This window comes from Mya arenaria, chromosome 5, assembly GCF_026914265.1.
Source record: "Mya arenaria isolate MELC-2E11 chromosome 5, ASM2691426v1".
Lineage (NCBI taxonomy): Eukaryota > Metazoa > Mollusca > Bivalvia > Myida > Myidae > Mya > Mya arenaria.
In genome coordinates, this window is record NC_069126.1 from 78,045,351 (window position 1) to 78,065,014 (window position 19,664).

Sequence of the window (19,664 nt, forward strand, 5' to 3'; positions counted from 1 at the left end):
ATGTGATGGATATTTTGACCTTTTAAAAATACATTGATAACTTTACGTGATAATGTCAATAAACCAATACCGCAACAACAGAGGCTTTATTAACTTTATTAATGCTTATTAATATCATGTGGTCTTCAAAAACGATATTTGAGCAAGTAAGAACATTTGCTGAATGGTGCTAGCTTTTGGTTTACTAGTTTTAACACTCCTAATGATTTACCAGACTTTTTTGTCATACAAAAAAGTGCTTTTTACAAAACATGAGCAAGTCCCATTGAACTCTTCTACAATGTTAGATAATTATCTAAAATGTATAATGCTGAATTTTGGGCGTGTTTTATACCCTTTTTCCTTCTTGTATATTGAAATTAAAAGTGAACTTTGACGATTTAAGGTGGAGGGAGGTGCCGGGTGAGTTCCCCGCCCTGGCCCCGCTAGTGTCTACGTAAGTATATAATAGTTTTATGAATAACGTTAGGTTCATAAGTCCAAAGTCCTACAAGGCATTTTGCGCTGATTATTCTTGCGTTTATGTTAAGACTCTCTTTGTGTACAAAGTAATTTCTTATTAAATTATTACAAAAATGAATCGACGAACGCTCAAATTTATATCACCGCTATATTTGCATTCCACGTGTAAATCTTTCGGTCGGCAGACATACTGTGCAAGTGCACTGTTTCTGTCTGATTGCCAATACCTTCACTCCATGTGACTCATATGACATTTTACAATGCGCAGTTGCAGTTGTGTTTGTTTACGGGGTGAAACAGTCGCTGTCAAACTTCAAGTTTGATTGTAATAACTTTTCTTGTGAAAAGATGTATATTCCTGGAGATACTGATGTAAGTTTTAAGATTTTAATGTTTCTATTTTAGTATAATCATGTTAAAACATATTTACACTATTAACTTCCTTGTTACAGAAATGCAAATCATTGAATCATGTTGGATCGTACATAAGCTGTTGTATTACTGCAGCCAAAACGAAAGCAGACGATATTTGAATAGTAATAAAGTGGGCTAATGCAGTCAAAATGCAACTGGTTAACCCCTTCTACATGTCTATCTATACACGTCCATCAACTTGAATTGAGTAAATTTTCATATCCGTTCGGACTAACACTATCAGATTGCACTTCTGAAACTGGTGTGAGGGTATACGTGTTTTTTTGTAGTTAATAATTATATGATTAAAATCAATAAGCGGTTAAGTATTAGACCAAAAATTCTCTATGCATCCGATAATGAGGAAAACCATTCTTTCTATTATTAAGATTCGGAACAATCAATCGTCGTATCCCAGCGTAGACCTATTAATCGGCTGGGAATTCCAGGGGTATATTTATAGTATACGGATACTAGTCAAAATAAATAAGTCTTAATAGGACATCTAGGTTTAAATTTCTCGAAATGCACATAATAGTCAACTTATCAAAACTTTTAAGTTTAATTATATTTAATTAAATATGAATATTAACACTACCTATGCGCGCGTAGCAAAACATTCTTATTGATTGCACTACATTGTGCAATATGTGGTATCCCAACCTTTTCCATAATTTAACAAAGTTCAAATTACAGCATTTGAGTTTTTTGAGATTATTCTCCTCTCAGACCTGAGCAGACGGATACCCGTCATATTTGTTTAAACCGAAACGTCTTTTGTTGGCAATAACCAGCCGATGATGTTGTAATTATCTTCAGATGTAAGACTTTTGAGCCTTCAAATTAAAGTAGAATAACTTTTCATTGAACCCTATTAACATAAAATCTGAAAATTATAAAGAAAATTGAAGCCAATAAGTAATTATTTATTATTGGTTTGGTAATAAAATAGGAACACAACATGATAAAGAATGTACCGTTTATTAAAATAATGGCAAACATGAATCAACGTTAACTTTTTGATTAACATATGTTTATATTAGGGTATTAATGATACAGATAATCATGCATTCATGTATACAATATGTAAAACATTAGAACATTGTTTTCTACAGCCCATATGGCCTTTATATTAAAGTTCAGTGAAAACGCGTTTATCAAACACAATGTTGTAGTCTGTAACTTTACGTTTAATCATCACACATCGAACGGTATGATTATTTACAATATGTTTGCATATACAACAAAGATACGACTAACTTTGCTGTTAACAGTGATCATGTCTTTAATTATATTGAAAGTTATATAAATCCTCTCAGTCCTGCACAACCACCCATTTTAATCCGCTGATAGGTCATGGCGAAACCCTTCTTCAGTATTAAATACAAATAAAATATAACCACGACAGCATTTGTTGTTAAAGTTAGACACCACTTAATAAACTTTCTATATATTCTAAAGTCAATTGACCAATTTGCATGGAAGATTCCATTGATTTCTAGTGCTTCACGACCCCAACCTAGAGGGATAAAGTTTCACTCATTTTCTAAACATTTAACAACAGTAGAGAACAGTTACGTTTCTCCTAAGAAAAAGAAATGGTTGAAGGTAACCCCTGTGTATTCGGTAAAATGATAGTATCTTTTGTATACGGACAAACAATGTAGTGCAAATGTAAACAATACAATTTAAGTAGATCAAGTAGATCCAGCTTATTCAGCCTTATTTTGAAATCACAAACCATTCAGCTTAAAAACCTACAAATATGCGAGGTAGTCAATGGTCTGTGATGGTTAAGCCATGCTTTGATTTACTGCCATGTTTCAATTACAAGAATTAAGGCATGTTACAATTTTAGTATTAATGGATCATGCATGCAAAACAACTAAGAGGGTATGGGTCCAAGTCCAAGAATAAATATTTGTCAACTAGAAGTATTTTTTTGTTATTGAGTGGAAACATTAGGCTGGGACGGGGTGCCAAATGTATGAACAGTTTTCACCGGAAGTGCTGGATAAACGCCGCTGGCTGGTCCCCATGATGAAGGACGCCAGGAAAGAGGACAAGCGAGCATGGATTGCTTATGACACCCTGTACGTGGACGGCAAGCTGGTGCGGCTGTAGGGGCACGTAGGGGGTGAACTATCCGTCCTTTCGTGGAATGTCCATGGACTTACAAGGGAGAAGAAGGAGAGCATTGAGTTTGTAAATATTTTAGAAAAACACGATATTTGTTTTTTATACGAGTCATGGTGTGATTCTACTAGTAATATAGATTTAAATGTAATAATAAATCGTATAATTTTTATCGTAAATTTCAACATAGGAACGCTAAACGAAATAGTGGTGGAATAGTTTTACATTACAAAAACCATTTAAGTGATGGTATTGAAGTAATTAAAAATCATTTTGATACAATAATTTGCCTTAAACTTGATCGCAGCCTTTTTAACATCCCTGAAGATATTTATTCATGTGGTACCTACATTTGGGGTGAGGACTCGCCCATAAACAATACTGTTTATGTTGATTTATTTGATATCTTAGAAAATGATCTGTTTTATACGATAGTCTTGGTTGTGTATTTGTTTGTGGTGATTTGAATAGTAGGGTTGGAAATAAAAACAAAACAAAACACTATGTTATTCATAATAAATATAACTCTTATACTGATAGTCATGATTACGAATCTGTTTGCACTCCTGACAGGGCCTCAATCGACAGATCAAATAATAATCATTGGATAAAACTATCAACATACATTTATGTCACATAACGGCTATTCTTTGATTGACTTTTTTTCGAGTGAGCGAAATTTTTCACAGATTAAAGATTTTTCTATAGAATCATTCAATGAATGGAGCGATCACGCTCCGCTAAATATTTCATTACTATGTAATAGTATTGTACCTGATACTACAAACTACTCAGAGATTAAATACAAATGGAAGGTCTCTTTTAAGGAGCAGTTTCGCTCCGGGATTATTGCAAATTTACGTACTTTTAATAATATTGTTAATAGTGCAGATTGCTCAAGCAAAGACTCTGTTAATAATATGTTACTTATATTTACGAACACAATACGGAGTGTAGCCGACCCATTGTTTTCTAAAGAATGTTTTTATAAAGATGAGGTATATTTTACAAATTATACAAATAGTAATAAAAACTGGTTTGACCAAGATTGTATTGTTGCACGAAACCTGAATTATAAGAATATTGTCCGTAAAAGGAAGAATGTTGATTATAAAAAGAGAATATGCGATATTGAAAACATAAGAAAGAGCAAACCTAGAGAGTTTAGGAAACATTTTAAGTCTAAATCCTCTAATGAATTAAACAAAATACCACTAAACGAATTTCGGGAATATTTTGAAACAGTTAGCAATAACACTTTTGGTGGTATTAATCACGATGCAGAAAATTTTAATAATGATTTTAATGATCAAAATAGTTATTTTCCTGAACTGGATGAACCTATAACTGTACAAGAAATTATAAATGCTGTTAAGTCATTGAAACAATGTAAAGCCTACGGCAGTGATTATTTGTAGAATGGATATTTTATCGAAACTGTTGATATATTATCTTCAAATCTATGCGATTTGTTTAACGGGTCATTTTCCCGAGCAATGGACTGAAGGTATTATTTTCTCCTTCATAAAAAGGGTTCAGAATCTGATGTCAATAATTACAGGGGAATTACTTTAGTTAGCTGTTATCTCTGATACAAAATTATTTGTATGAAAATAAAAGACTATATATTATTTTTGTCGATATGATGAAATGTTTTGATACTGTTTATAGAAATGCATATTGGTTGAAGATGTATAAATGTGGAACACAAGAAAAATACTTAGAATTGTTCGAGACATGTATCAAAGAGTTAAATCATGTGTTAAATCATTGTCATCATATTCTGATAATTTTAATGATATTAATTGATGTTGATAGATTTATATCAGTTTTCAAATGTAGAATACATGATGCTTTTAAACAAGATGTATGGTGCTTAAGAAAACAGCACAGTGCCAGATAAGTATGTATTTTAAGGCTAGTTTTGAATGTGAAAGTTATTTAGACATTTTACCTCAACGTTTACGATTTTTTTTGTAGACTAAGACTCTCTGTGCACCCACTTCATATTCAGACTAGTAGATACGCTAGAAATAATATTGTTCGAAACCAAAGATATTGTCTTTATTGTAATTCCAATGATATTGAAGACGAATTTCACTTCATCTGTGTGTGTCAAGATTTTAATGATTTTAGGAAGAAATATATTAAGAAATGCTATTATACAAGACCATTTGTATTTAAATATTTACAACTCCTGCAATCTAATAATAAAATAGAGCTTATAACCAGGGGGGAGAATCGAGCTTAACCTTAGCATTCAAACAAGATGGCGGCGCCCATGTAAAAGGTGAGTTTTTCGGCGATTTAAAATTTTGGAAGCCAGTTTAGACATTGGCATATTGTGAAAAACCTGCTAGAGAAAATTCCACACCCATTGATACTTGGATCTCCATGAAACATGCTGTAGTTTTGTCAAACATTCGGACATCGGCATCGACTCGAGAGGAAAACGAACTAAAAGGCACGGCTAAGGTTAGGATCCCTCGATAATATTGGCCTGTTTTGACGATTAGCAACACTATTCATGATTGTTGTGTCAAGTTGGTGCAATATAAATGTGTATTGATCAAAAGATATCCGTCTAGAAACCCGTAATGACGTATTTGTTTCAAAATTAGTATTTATGCACAATGCTAAGGAGCAGTGCACGCAAATAAGTGGCTAAGGTTAGGTGCCATTTATTGAGAGAGGCGTTCATTACCTCTGATATTTAGATAGATGATTTTTGTGTCTATATATGTATGTATATATATTCGTTTGTATTACATTGTTTGTTATTATGCATACACGTTGACATTGATCATTATAAACATATGTGTTGATGACGTTGTCGAAATAAACTGTCTGTCTGTCTGTCTGTCTGTTATTGTGTTCCGCCTAACAGGTCAATTTCCTTTAAGGCATCCTATCTGTAACCGCTGATCCTTGGGTAAGTCTCATCCATGAACTTTTTTCCTTTCATTTAAATGTTTAAAGAAGAACATTAATGACCCTAAAGCCAAAAAAGATAGATGACATCAGTTTGCAGTACTTACTTCAAGCGAGTCAGTTCCAAGTCCATTTGCAGTACTTACTTCGAGCGAGTCAGTTCCAAGTCCATTTGCAGTACTTACTTCAAGCGAGTCAGTTCCAAGTCCATTTGCAGTACTTACTTCGAGCGAGTCAGTTCCAAGTCCATTTGCAGTACTTACTTCGAGCGAGTCAGTTCCAAGTCCATTTGCAGTACTTACTTCGAGCGAGTCAGTTCCAAGTCCATTTGCAGTACTTACTTCGAGCGAGTCAGTTCCAAGTCCATTTGCAGTACTTACTTCGAGCGAGTCAGTTCCAAGTCCATTTGCAGTACTTACTTCGAGCGAGTCAGTTCCAAGTCCATTTGCAGTACTTACTTCGAGCGAGTCAGTTCCAAGTCCATTTGCAGTACTTACTTCGAGCGAGTCAGTTCCAAGTCCATTTGCAGTACTTACTTCAAGCGAGTCAGTTCCAAGTCCAGATGTCACTAGCACCTGACTGTACCTGTTTGTATTTGTTTTACTTTTGCAGTAAAAACAACAACTGTGTATAAATATATATGTTATATGTTGACCTTTTGTAGCTGTCCGATATATCTTAGCCTAAATATGACAATTAAAACTTCTTCGTTAACTGTATATGTTGAGAAAGCAGTGTTAAAGCCAATTTAAAAAACAGTTATGATATCCATGCTTTTGAGTCAAGTGAATACCTATGTTTAAGTGGCACTGTTTAAAATTTGAAATTGATGTTCAACCTCAAAGGTTGGAGAATATATAAATTGTTTTGGAAGTGTTGCCTGAATGGCTACGTGGTTATCAATGTCTTTAATGGCATAGACCATGATAAAACGAGTATGTAATTACAACAGTAAATATAATGTAAGTGAAGTGGTGTAAATGAAGGATTGAAAGTCCGAGTTTGTGAGTCTTTGTCCATGGTAGCGATCCAGCTATGAATGTCTAAATCAAAGACGTTACAGTGTTGAAATTTCCTCAACTTTGATATATAAACATGTCGGAAGTGCACCTCGCTAATAATCCGACGGTCGTTAACGACGCCGGTGCAAGCCCCATACAACTTATTTCAAGTTCAGAATGTTTTCATGATAGACCTTATAAAATAAAGTTATTATTGGCAAGTATTAGAAGGGTAACACGTAAGGTGAGCAGCACCCTTCATCCTCGCACCCTCTAAATCCGCTGATGTGTCCTTGCCAAACCCTTCTTCTGTTAATTATTGCACATACATAAACACTATGTGTATTATTATTCAATCGCCAATATATAAAGGACAGGTTATGAAATACGCATTTAGGTTTCAAAGCGGTTCTAATTTTAATTAAATTTGATAAGAGATCAAATGATTTATTCACACTTAGACTGACTGTATTTGCCCGTCTACAGACCTTATCTGTTTGTACTAAAAGCTTTTGTTACTTTGCCAATTTAGCTTGTATTTTATTAAGCAGTGCAATCATTGCACACTTTCAAATATTGAGGTAAAGTTTTGTAAATATAGTGGAGAAATATATTTCTAAACTTCAAATCATAGAAAGTTTTAATGGCGCCTGTTATATCTGGACATAATGTTGAGTTTCAGGTTATAGAAATAAATGGTAAAACATTTTATGTTGCTATTTTCACGCAATAACCGCTGTCGTACGTATATTGTTGCCTTTTTAGTTTTTATCATGCAACGCTTTTGTTCGTATTGTGATGTTATTTACCATTCAACAACCGTTGGTTTTTATAATACTTTGCTGTATAATTATAAAAAACGATATTTTTACGTATTACGTTGTACTTTCACCATTAACAACCGCTGTTATACGTTGTTTTATCATTAACAACCGCTGTTATACGTTGTTTTTATCATTAACAACCGCTGTTATATGTATTATTTCGCTTTTTACAATGTAACATCCGCTGTTATACGTATAAAGTTACTTTTGTTAACAACCGCTGTTTTACATGCTATGTTGATTTTATGCAACAACTGCCGGTGTAATATTATGTTGTTTTATATCATGCAACAACATCTGATGCTGTACTTTGATTGTAAAACATACTACTTATATTATTATCGCTTACAAGCACCACTACTTTCAGCACTACTATTACCATACCACAACCTCATGTCAACTAATATCACTGCTACTTCCACTTCTATTTAAACTACTACCACTATTACTATCACTACTTTTCCATAACAACTACCACTACTACTACCACTACTACTACCACTACCACTACCACTTCTATTTCTTTTGCAGCACCACCACCACCACCACCACCACCACCAACACCAACAACAACAACAACAACAAATACCACAACTACTACCACTACTACTACCACTACTACTATAACTTCTATTTCTTTTGCACCACCACCACCACCACCACCACCACCACCTCCACCTCCATCACCATCACCACTACCACCACCACCACCACCACCACCACCACCACCACCACCACCACTACTACTACTACTACTACTACTACTACTACTACTACTACTACAACAACTACTGATACTGATACTTCTACTTCTACCACAACTTCTTCTCGCATAATTTGACATCTTATTGTGCCTTTGATATTTTCCTACTCGTATTTAATTGAAATACTTGGTTTTTCTGCAGATGAGTGCGGTCACTTTCCCCTGCGTGGTCCATTGTGTGATTTTGATGATGCCGTCTGTCATAAAGCAGTGCGATCATAGGTCTGAAGATGGAGGCTACATGTTCACTCTCATTGCAACCATTATCGAGGCTGCTCGTTGGCATGGCGATTGTCCGCTACAAATGTTGTTCACATCTGGGAAAGACGATGAATTGATCCGGTTTGGACTAGTTGAACTTTTTACGTTCATACCGACTATCATTCACATTTTGAGGATGTGTAGTGATTGCGAAAATACAAAATTATACGAAAATGAATGTTTAGGTTGTTACAGCGAATTAGGAAAACATGTGTTTCTGCTTCTTGTTAGTTGGCTTATCCATATTGTTGGCTTTGGTATAAGGCTGAAAAGGTGAATGAAATGACGCTTATTTAATTTGGAAGTGCATAGCACATTTAAGTATATGATTAAGTAGATGTCCAGTGTCATAACTGTGACTTAGATTTACCTGATAGCCGTATTTAAACAATAACGTGGTTTTCTTTCTTTATGAAGTATTATTGTTATTATAAAATAAACATAGCTGTTTTGCATTCTATATTGTAGAAAGCCTACCAAAGTTTCTCACTAAGTCTAGTACAATGTACTTCACACAAAGTTTAAGGTGGACGCCAGCTATAGCAATGGCCTAAGTTTTCCTATATTGATTTACTGCTTACCATTTCAGTTAAAATTCGGTGACCGCCTCAACTCTGATCATAAAGTTGTTTTTTTGTGTGTGTGTTTTTTTACATTATGCTACCAACTTCGTATTGAACACAGCTTGTATACAGAATATATAATAAACCTATCAAACCATGGAAAGTCAATACAAACATATAACCCATGTTTGTCGTGAAAGCATTTAACTAATTTTGAGAAAATTTAATAATTATCAAGGGAGGGAACTCTTTCTTAGCGCCGAATGTTTAATTGTCCGCCCTTCTTTATTTTGGCGCCTTTCTCACTTGTTCTCTAGTTTTAATCCGGTTCGGACGTGTGTTTTCTCCCTCCCTCCCGCCCGATTCTTTTCTTTCTTTTTGTCGAACAAGTTCTCAATTTTATCTTTGCTTACATAGTTACCCCTTTTATTCCCTCTTTTATTTAAGGATATTGAATATTATATTATGTTTTTTTTTCACTTTATTATGCTTTCTGATGTAGTGTATCCTTGCATTGAGGATTTTTGGCTGCTTTTGACAAAACTTTATATCTATGTTAATTTCATTTACAATCTAGCAGCCCATTATTTCGGCCAAATTAAATTTATATTTTACATTTGTCTTTGTTTTTCCTGAGCGCAATAATTTTACACAGTTTAAGGTCACTGAAGAGCTCAAAGGCGCCCTGTGTTCGGCGTCCGTCGGCAACATTTTAAAACGTAAATAAAATCCTTGATTTTTGGTGTGCAGCTTCATGTTCGGGTTCTTAAACAAGACTGCTCAAATTGTGCCCATAGGGTCAAAGGTGGCCCCGTTCAATGGTTTATAAGTTTTCTATATACGTGTTTTGAAAAGTTTCTTCTCTTAAACTACAAGGCTCAGATCCGTGATATTTGGTAAGCAACATCATTTAATGATTATTTAAGAAAATTGTTGAACTTATGGCCCTGGGGTCAAATGAGGCCCCAGACCAAGGAGTCTCATGTTTTATTTATATACTAATATAGTAAATGTTGAAAATCATCTTTGAAAATGAGACCATTAATATTTTGCATGTACACTCATGATGTGGATTCTTACCAAAGTTGTTTCGATAATGCCCTTTGTGTCAAAGCTTGCCATGCCCTGGGCCTTGCCATTTTTTTAATAATTATCGCAATTCCGTAACTCTGATGTTGGTATTTGAACCTTGGGTTTCGAGACTTTTAGTTTAAAGACAACATTATTTCGCTTTCATACATTAAACCATCGACACCAGTGTCAGTAAAACCAAGGCATTGTATCTTTTAGCACTCTAAGTGCCTTAATAATGTTGTTTCTGTATGGGCAATCTAAGCGAGATAACATACACAAGTCACCTAACTTGCTCACCATTTTTAACTACCCTTGGTTATATTGTATACATGTGTATCCTGTCACTTGCACACTTGTACCTGTCCAATAACAGGGTGCAGTGTAAAATTAAGTTTATTTGGATAGTTGACACCGTGCTGCTTATATACATGTACAGTCCGTCGGTCATGTGGATGCGAAAATGGACTTCTTTTTGTTTCTGAAATGTCAAAAGCACAATTAATGCTTGAGAATCTTATCAATAATCCGCCAAAAACCGACCTGATTATGATTTACACATATTCACTTTAACTATATGCTTAGTGAGTATTTATTTATGTCAAGCCGTACTTAAATGCTATTATCATTATTAGTTCAGTTTATACACAGTTCTAATACTTTATGTTAGGTAAAGCTGTTCAGATAAAAAATTAAGTGCGTGACTCCGACTCACTGCCGACGAAACTCTTGGCTCATAAGCCGAAGGTTGGCGAAACGCTACTGCCACGGAAATTATGGCAGTGTCACTCAAAAAGTTGGAAGTGCCAAACAAAACGACGGAAGTACAAAAATAAATGAGTGGCAGTCAAGTGACCGCTACAAATAATGAAAGCACTGATAGTGCTGAACGGCTTGAGCGATGATTCCTTTTATTGAATACTCGCTCGATAAGACCACGCACTTACCGACGCACTCATACACCCATAATAAGCTAACTTTTTCACTGCTTCTGATCAGTGCAGAAGGGAGAAAATCGAATGAATTAATTTTGTATTGGATATCTGATTTTCCTCCCCTTACCTTATTTTAGAATTATTATTCAGTATAATTAAAATTATCTGCCAGGGGTTTTCCAGTTAATAGGAGTTTACCTTTCTGTATTTACTGTTAATATACGCAAACTATTACGCACACTTACTTTTGACTAAACATGGACTTACTTTTTAAATCTGGAACATTCTAGTATGATTTTCAACTCCACATGGACTCAATTGAAATTTTGTGGTCTATAACAAAAGTCTTGAGATAAAGCTCAACCCTTAAAATACGTCTTTGAAAAAGTACGCTTATTCCTTTATTCACGTTTATATCAATATGAGTGATCATAATTATTTCTCATGAAATTTAAAAAGTTTGAATCTGAGTCTCAAACTCAGACTAAATACGTTAGTGAATACGTACACAATTGCTCGTGCTTGAATAATTGTAAAGCCATACACCTTTTAACTTTGAAATAACAGACGAGTGGCGGTTTTCACTACATGGCTTGATTGTTATTTGAAATCAATGCAATATCAGATTTGTCATTAATGATCTTTTACCTTTTTCCATTGTTTTCAAAAGGTATTCAAATTTGTGGAAGCTCAGCTTATTAATTAGGATGTTGACATATCGATAGATGGAAATGTTTATTATATCAAACTATCTATAATCGTAAGAAGCAACGAAACAATAACGTGTTTGCACGTATCTATTTATTTTCGTTCTTGTTTTGTTTCCAAATATAGATATTTCCTTTACAAACTCCTATGTACAGTTATCTTTGTTCATCGTTCGATGGATGTGTTCAGATGTTCAGTCTTGATAGTAAGAAGTTTAACGGATATCTAATATTAAAAAGGTTTCCAACCTCTAAATTTGTCAACCCTTTATAAACGATTATAGAAAAACAAGAAACAACAAAATGCAATACAATCTTATCAAATGAATGTCCATTTTCAGACTATCAGTCAATGTTTGATAAGGCCGTAAAAAGAATGACTTTTATAAACAGGATTTTAAAAACACTTCAAATCAGCCTTCACCTGTCTCCGAAATAGCACCGAAACAAAAAGGAGTATTAGGAGAAGGAAGAGCATGATTAACTACGTACATCAATATTGCCTTTCTTGAGTATGTCGACAGTGCATTTTGTCAATCTAATTGAATGCTATGTTATAGCTCCGTTAGACTACGTTTCCCCGAGGTATTGAAAGGGATAATGTTGTTCGGTTAGCACACTCGCTTCTTACCTAAGCGACTCGGGTTCAATTCCCGGCCTGGGTGCATGTAAGTTTGGTTTGTGGTCACAGAGCCGGACAAGTTTGTTTCCTCTGGGTACTCCGGTTTCTCACACAAGACAAGACCACACTCTAAAGTAAAATCGTGCCAAGGATAGTGATTAATATAATGCTATTTTATTATCTTTATAAATTAAATAAGATTTAAGTAAACAAAAAGAACGAGATTATGTGGACTTTTAAGAAGGAAATATCTATTTTGTATCACCAATCAATTTTCACGATATTTTATTATACTAAAGTTATAAGCTAAACATAAGACATTAATATTTTTATTTTGAATAGCTCTTTGTTACACCACAATAGCTAAAATGTATTTTAGAAACTTATCTTGCAATAAGCATTTACTTTCTTTAAGCATAATGAATTGACCTATGGACAACGTGAGACAACTCGTCTCTACATATTCACATATTCCTTTTCCTAAACCATTATCTTTAAATTTAATTTTATCATTATCTTTCATTTGTAGAATGGTGAAAAACAACACCGACCAAAACACATATGCCTTTATACCGCGTATCCTAAATATTTTTACAAAGTCACCAACAACCAGACACCTACCGGTGTGACCAAGATGAGGAGGCAGAAGCTTTTGAAGTAAGCAGTAGCCGTACCAGTGTCTAAAGACTATTGCGTTTATAATATTGTTGGTCATAACACAGTGATGATCGGATAAAACGGAGGCTTCATTGTGCTTACAAAGTGCATGTTAGCGCGTTTGACAATTTCAAGGGCAATATCCAGTTGGATTTTTCTATTTATTGAAAGGAACCCAGCTCTCATAGATTTCTAACTTCCGTTCAAGTTTGATTAAGATACTATCAACACCGAAGATTTTATTGTGTTTATAATATAGTGGGTCATAACCCAGTCATGCAAGCAATTGTTTACGGATGCACGGTCGACTGTCACAATAGACGCATGGGCTTTTCTGGAAATTGGTAAGAAGAGATAAAAATGGAACAAATGGCATTTACATAAGAAATACCAGAGACAGTGTCATGGTTTAAACACATGCATTTCTACTTAGTAAGACATATCTTTACACAAAATTAGAATACAATGCCCAAATAACCTTTGTACTGCACTCCACCTCAATCAAACCTTTCTGTAAATGCCAAGCTGTCACAGTTGGTGGCGAATGCCCCAAAATGCCACAAAGTTCAATATATTATGCAATTACTAATATGCCTACAATCAGAAACAGCGTACACGCATATGTCGTTATTTCCCCGTTTCCCGAACACATGTGCTATACAGCGTGCGTTATACGTTATACGTTTATGCAGCAATCCATATTGACTAAACGCAAAGAAAGGCCTTGACTTTTGAGGTAGGGATGTTGGTTTTTCAGACGACACGTCGTCTTTATGTACCGAACTCATGTGCTAATTCATTATAAAATATCTCCGTGCACCATGATACAGCCCGGACACGATCAACTATACTCTTATTGTTGTGCATATATGCAGAACTTCTTTATGATTAGTGTGACGTTGCATTTCATTTAGGGTCATACGTCTTTAACGCGACACATCGCCATTTTGTTCCAAGCACATGTGTCATTTTAAATCCCTCCGTGCATTTTACAGCCTTGACACGACTAAATTTACTGTATAAACAATTGTTCAGCATTCCGTAAGGTTAACTTGTAAGTTTGATCTGATCTTTAAAGGTGGAAACGTAGGTCTTGCGAGAGACACGTCGTCGTTATATCCATGAGGAGGTTACAGACTGTACCCGACCAGCTATACAGCGTTTATGCAGCAGTCCATATTGACTAAACTCAAAGAATGGCCTTGACTTTTGAGGTAGGGATGTGGGTTTTGCAGCCGACACGTCGTCTTTATGTACCGAACTCATGTGCTAATTCATTTTAAAATATCCCTGCGCAAGACAAAGGTACGGCCCGGACACGACAAACTATACTGTTTATTCAGATAAGTATCATAAACATCAATAATTCAAATATAGACTTGTCACCTTGTTGATACTTCATTAAAATACATATTTAATAAAGTGTTAGGATACTGCGTTTTACAGTGTAATTAAAATTTATTCAAGAAAAATGACTCATGCTTGGGCACCTTATTTTGTTCGTCACCTGTTATTATGATGTTGATGTTTATTGTACGGATGGCCAGATGTCAATATATTTAAAGGGGAAAAAGAAAAAAAAAGAAAACAAGTTTGAGATGTATTGTTCATATCGTGGTTGCATGTTTAACATGTATATTTTGATCAGAGAATTAAAGCCATACCTTGTTTTAAGTTTTTAATATAAGAACAAATGAAAACTTATTTGAACTGCGATATCATATAAAATGTGAAATGTTACTGAATAGTGTTTTAACTTTAATATAAGTTAAATTTGATTCATGAACTGTTTAATATATATTATTTAGACTAATGATAGTTCCCAAGACGAATTATATTATTACTATTATTATACCTTTATTTGAGTCTCGTCCATATACATACTAAAAATTCCATGCAATACATAAAACATAAATTATGGCCATTCTATACAGAATAATAAGGAACTATTTGACATATTCACAGAACATATGATCACAATTTAAAGTATTTATTGTTATAAAATGTGTCACTGATACTGACTGATAAAAACAACTGTACGTACAGATTAAACATAAATATGCCACACAAACAATTTTCGTCCATCAATGAAAATAAGATTTGCTGTTACAGCTTATAGAAAAAGTGAAACAACCGACTTATTACTGACAAAAGCTCCCAGAAACACTAAAACAGGTAGGTGAACTTGGAATAATAGACCAGTATATAGAAGGTTCACCTAATAATAAGGAACCAATATCATTTGTGTGACGTTTTAAAATATAGCCCTCACAAAGTACAATAAACAAACATCTACACACTCAAAAGTATATACATGACCGCAATGACTGTTTACACAGATACAACAGTTTAAAATCACAGGTTTTGGCAGCAAGTCGTAGCAATGCAGAATGGCAGGGTATAAATTTCAACTTTTCAGTATTACTCATAGTTAGAAATAAGATATCAGTTTAACGGCCTTAGCAAACCATGTAACACGGTAATCATCATATTCTTTACACTCAACGATAACATGAGACTCATTTTCTACAGTATCACAAAAAGGGCATTTTATAGCTTCAACAGGTAAGTTTTTATATCTGTCAGTTTCAATTCGTAGAGGGGCTTCACCACATCTAAATTTACTCAGTGTCGACCTATGAATGTCTTCGTATAAATAACATAAAAACACCCTTTCCCGCTTTTCAATTATCGCTTTAAAGTGACAAAAACTGCCCAAACCAGTTTTGAAATGGCAACGTTGAGAAAAGTTTCTCCCCAATACGATAACGGGGAGAATAGCATCAATAAACTTTGATAAAAGCTATTGACCAAACATGAAATGCTTTTCATCTGCTATTAACTAAAGGTAAATGGAAAAATCATCGGCCTCTTTATACAAACTACAAATGAAGAAATGAAAACGTGAAAACAATAAACTTGAATCAAAGATTTAGAGTGTTTTTAGTTATGGTCATACAAGGTGCTGATGTATTATATGCTTTGGTCATCTTAACATTTGCCACATCATTATTTTAGTGCAATTAGTATTTTTCGTCTGTATATGGTCGGAAAATCTTGTCCCTGGTATAGTCTCCACTGCGGCCATACCAAGTCATTCATCTCTTGCCATACATTGATGAAGCTATGAGATCTTCCTGCCTGCCTAAACATCTCCTCCACCTCTATTCCAGGTAAGCAGTAAGCCCACCACATGTTCCACATCTCCACCCACAGCTTCTCGAGCTTGTCCCTCCATCGCCCCTGCTTTATCAGTTCAGCTGAAGGCATCTGCAAGGCTAAACGCACTTTAGGGCATCTCATAATCACAATGGGTCCTTCTTGTATCAGCTCATCTAGCTTAGCAATCAGGTGATGATGTTGTGTCAGATTAATTCTGCCTCTAAGGAGGTTCCTGCCCCGGATCATGTAATATGGAAGGTTGTTTTCTCTGATTGATTGTTGTAGCATTTTTAAGCAGGAAATGATATTAACAACCAGATTATGAATCGAAAACGATTCACGTGAAGTAGATTCAACATACCAGAATACAACATTCTTCATAATGAAGGATGACATGTCCTTACAAATAGGCTTAAGAACATGTTTGTTAATATATTTAAGTAATATGTATAATTTATACTGAGATTCCATGAAACTGTCCGTGAGTTTTAGTTCACCTATGAAGCACACTCTCCATTCCATGTGTTTATTTTCACTGCTCTTACAACCAACAGGAACTAGGTATGCTGGTAGCTGCGGTATTTCCTGTATCAGCTCCGGCGATGGCCAGTTGTGGTACCTGGGTCTGTTAATCCACTCGGAGAGCAATTGTTTTTGACTGATGCAAGGTAGTGCAAAGACATAGTCCCAACTTTGATAATCGTTGCATTCTGTCAAAGCAGGGCCTGATACGGTGCTGAGGTTAAAAGACTTACGAAAGAGGTATGTGTATTTTTCACTAGAGACATATTCTCTTCCATTGATGTGTTCAACCATTGCAGCTGTAATATTGGAATCTTCTCCTTCAGCCTTGTGTTTAAGTTCCAGTCTGTAATACCCAGGGTTGCAGTACTCATTGTCCATGATGAACTCGGTGTGAGTGTCAGGCAATGGGCTGCTTCCGGCGACTTGCAGTCTACATATGACTGTTTTGTGGATAAACATCACGTCTCTATCACTCTCAAAAGGGCAACAATAGCCCTCTTGCTTACTGCCAATAGTGATCCCAAAGTAGTCCGTCCGGTGTCTGTTTAGTATCCCATCCAACCGTTCAGTCGCTTCACAACGATATCTCACCATGGACTCACTGTAACCCAGCTGGTCTAACACCTCTGACACACGCACGGACATTAAGAATAGTTCATCTAGCATCTCTGAAACAGCATAAAACTTTACCTTAAAGTGAACAAGATAATGCCAGTTCATTTAATTAAGATGTAATTAGCTGACAAAACACATTTTATTCTGAAATGTAGGGAAATACTCACTAAGGTTTTCTAGTTCTCCATACACTCGGACTGACGCCGACGAGACATTATTTGGCAGTGCTGAATATTAAACCATGAGATGAATATAGTTATACTTAAGGTATCATAAATATATACTAGACATAATGAAATCGTAGATGGTTATTGACGTATTTCTTTACTGTAACGGTTATATAACTTTATCCGCAATTCATTTACCCTTTTATTAATAACATAACTTGTGGACTGTTATGATATGTATGGATATTGTTTCGACAACAACAGCATTTTATTTTTATATAATTCATACCATCTGCACCTGTACCGAAGTGACCGTTGACAACGAATTCCATCAAGTGGTGTTTTGGGGAAGCGAATCTGCATGAAAAAGCTTATTTGTAAACAAATGCACAAATAAATAATTTACCTAAGGATTAACATAACTATTGCGTGTTTTCAGGGGCCTCCAGAACTGTACCTTCCATCAACGATATTCTTAATGATACCCTTCAGCCGAAAGTGATTCTAGATTAAAGATTAAAGATTAATTCACAGAATATACAGAAACTCATGGCCTATGTGGATGAATGAATATACAAAATAGTGTAATCAGGTGATTCAATGAATATATATTACAGACCTAAACAATACAAATAAACTAGATATCGAATAAACACAAACATCAAGTTAAACATTAGTTAAAGTGACACTCTATTCAAATGCAATACATATACATGTTTAAGAAACATCAATTTTGACCGATACACCTTTAACTACTAACTAAAAAATGCATGTATGGAAAATGAATTACTGATAACAAGATTGTAACCGTGTATTTAATAGCAGAAAGCGCAAAAATATAAAATGATTGGTGAATGCCAAAAGATTAACTGTGGTCTGCTATAGTCTCATAAGGTAGAAATACCGTGTTTTGTGCTCATTTCTTCAAATTAAACTTGGTATCATTCATAAGAACCATTGTTTTCGACATTTGTTCATCCTTTTTGGAACATGAAAGCAACATTATTAAATGTGGTAAATCTCCTTGAGGGTAAGAGTGCATCTTTAAGTAAATAAGACATATTAAATAAAATTCAAAATTCATTCTAGGATGATAGTTATTAATAATTAAAAAGAACTCACTACATCGGACATCAAGTACAACTCGAAACTACAGGGAGCGAAAAGGGAAACACTCAATCTTTAAAATTTACTTTTGTCATATTAATATGAAAAAGCTACAGAAACAAGCCCAGTAGCAAAAGGTTTAAACACAACCCTGTTTAATGGCACAGTGTAAACTTTAAAGACATAGAACAGAAAAACAAACTATTACAAACACGAAACATTGAACAACAGCACAAAACTCCACAAACAACACAGTACATATATACTAAAAAGGTGTGTTTATCAAGGATTGTTAGGTAATAACTTAGTCTTACCTTAATCAGGTACGATAAGTTTCAGTAACATACTTAATAGATTCATAGTACGTGAACATTTTGCTTAGATAAATTCAGTCTCATAACGAAACAGAAAGAAAGTATGTGTCGAAGTGAAAAGTTACATTCAATACAAACTTATTGATTTTAGCAATTATGTTTACTATAAAAACGTACTTATTTTGATTCAGGTAAGAGTTAGTACACCAGAAGTATAGCATATACTATAAATATTACTATTAAAGACTTTCAGATTTGTTTAACTATACCCTTAAAGTTGCCTACTCGCTTATTTTTATGTATAAATATCTCATACATTTATGTAAAGCAAGTAAATATTTCTTATCAGTTTACAATATTAAAATGATACATGATAAAAACGAATAATTTACATTACAAATACAAAAATAATAACGCAGACATGTCA

The 19,664-nt window shown here is 34.5% G+C and overlaps 1 protein-coding gene and 1 long non-coding RNA gene across 2 annotated transcripts; one reads left to right on the forward strand and one right to left on the reverse strand.

The window, feature by feature from the left end:
- Positions 1 to 704: 704 nt before the first annotated feature.
- Positions 705 to 9,969, forward strand: LOC128233658 (uncharacterized). The gene is made up of 2 exons (XR_008260743.1): positions 705 to 834; positions 8,674 to 9,969. It is a non-coding gene; the product is annotated as an uncharacterized LOC128233658 (long non-coding RNA).
- A 5,518-nt stretch (positions 9,970 to 15,487) lies between these two features.
- Positions 15,488 to 18,156, reverse strand: LOC128236220 (uncharacterized). The gene is made up of 3 exons (XM_052951101.1): positions 18,106 to 18,156; positions 17,817 to 17,876; positions 15,488 to 17,702 (listed from the first exon to the last, which is right to left on the reverse strand). Exons 1-3 carry the CDS (start codon positions 18,146 to 18,148, stop codon positions 16,357 to 16,359), a joined length of 1,449 nt encoding a protein of 482 aa, XP_052807061.1. The 5' UTR covers positions 18,149 to 18,156; the 3' UTR covers positions 15,488 to 16,356.
- Between the last annotated feature and the right edge of the window lie 1,508 nt (positions 18,157 to 19,664).

Excerpts from the sequence above, each read along its gene's own strand:
- LOC128236220 (XM_052951101.1), bottom strand. The coding sequence starts at position 18,148 with ATGGAATTCGTTGTCAACGGTCACTTCGGTACAGGTGCAGATG. Across the intron at positions 17,877-18,105 it reads CTTCGGTACAGGTGCAGATG|CACTGCCAAATAATGTCTCG; the intron begins GTATGAATTATA and ends TTTAATATTCAG. Across the intron at positions 17,703-17,816 it reads TGGAGAACTAGAAAACCTTA|AGATGCTAGATGAACTATTC; the intron begins GTGAGTATTTCC and ends ATGCTGTTTCAG.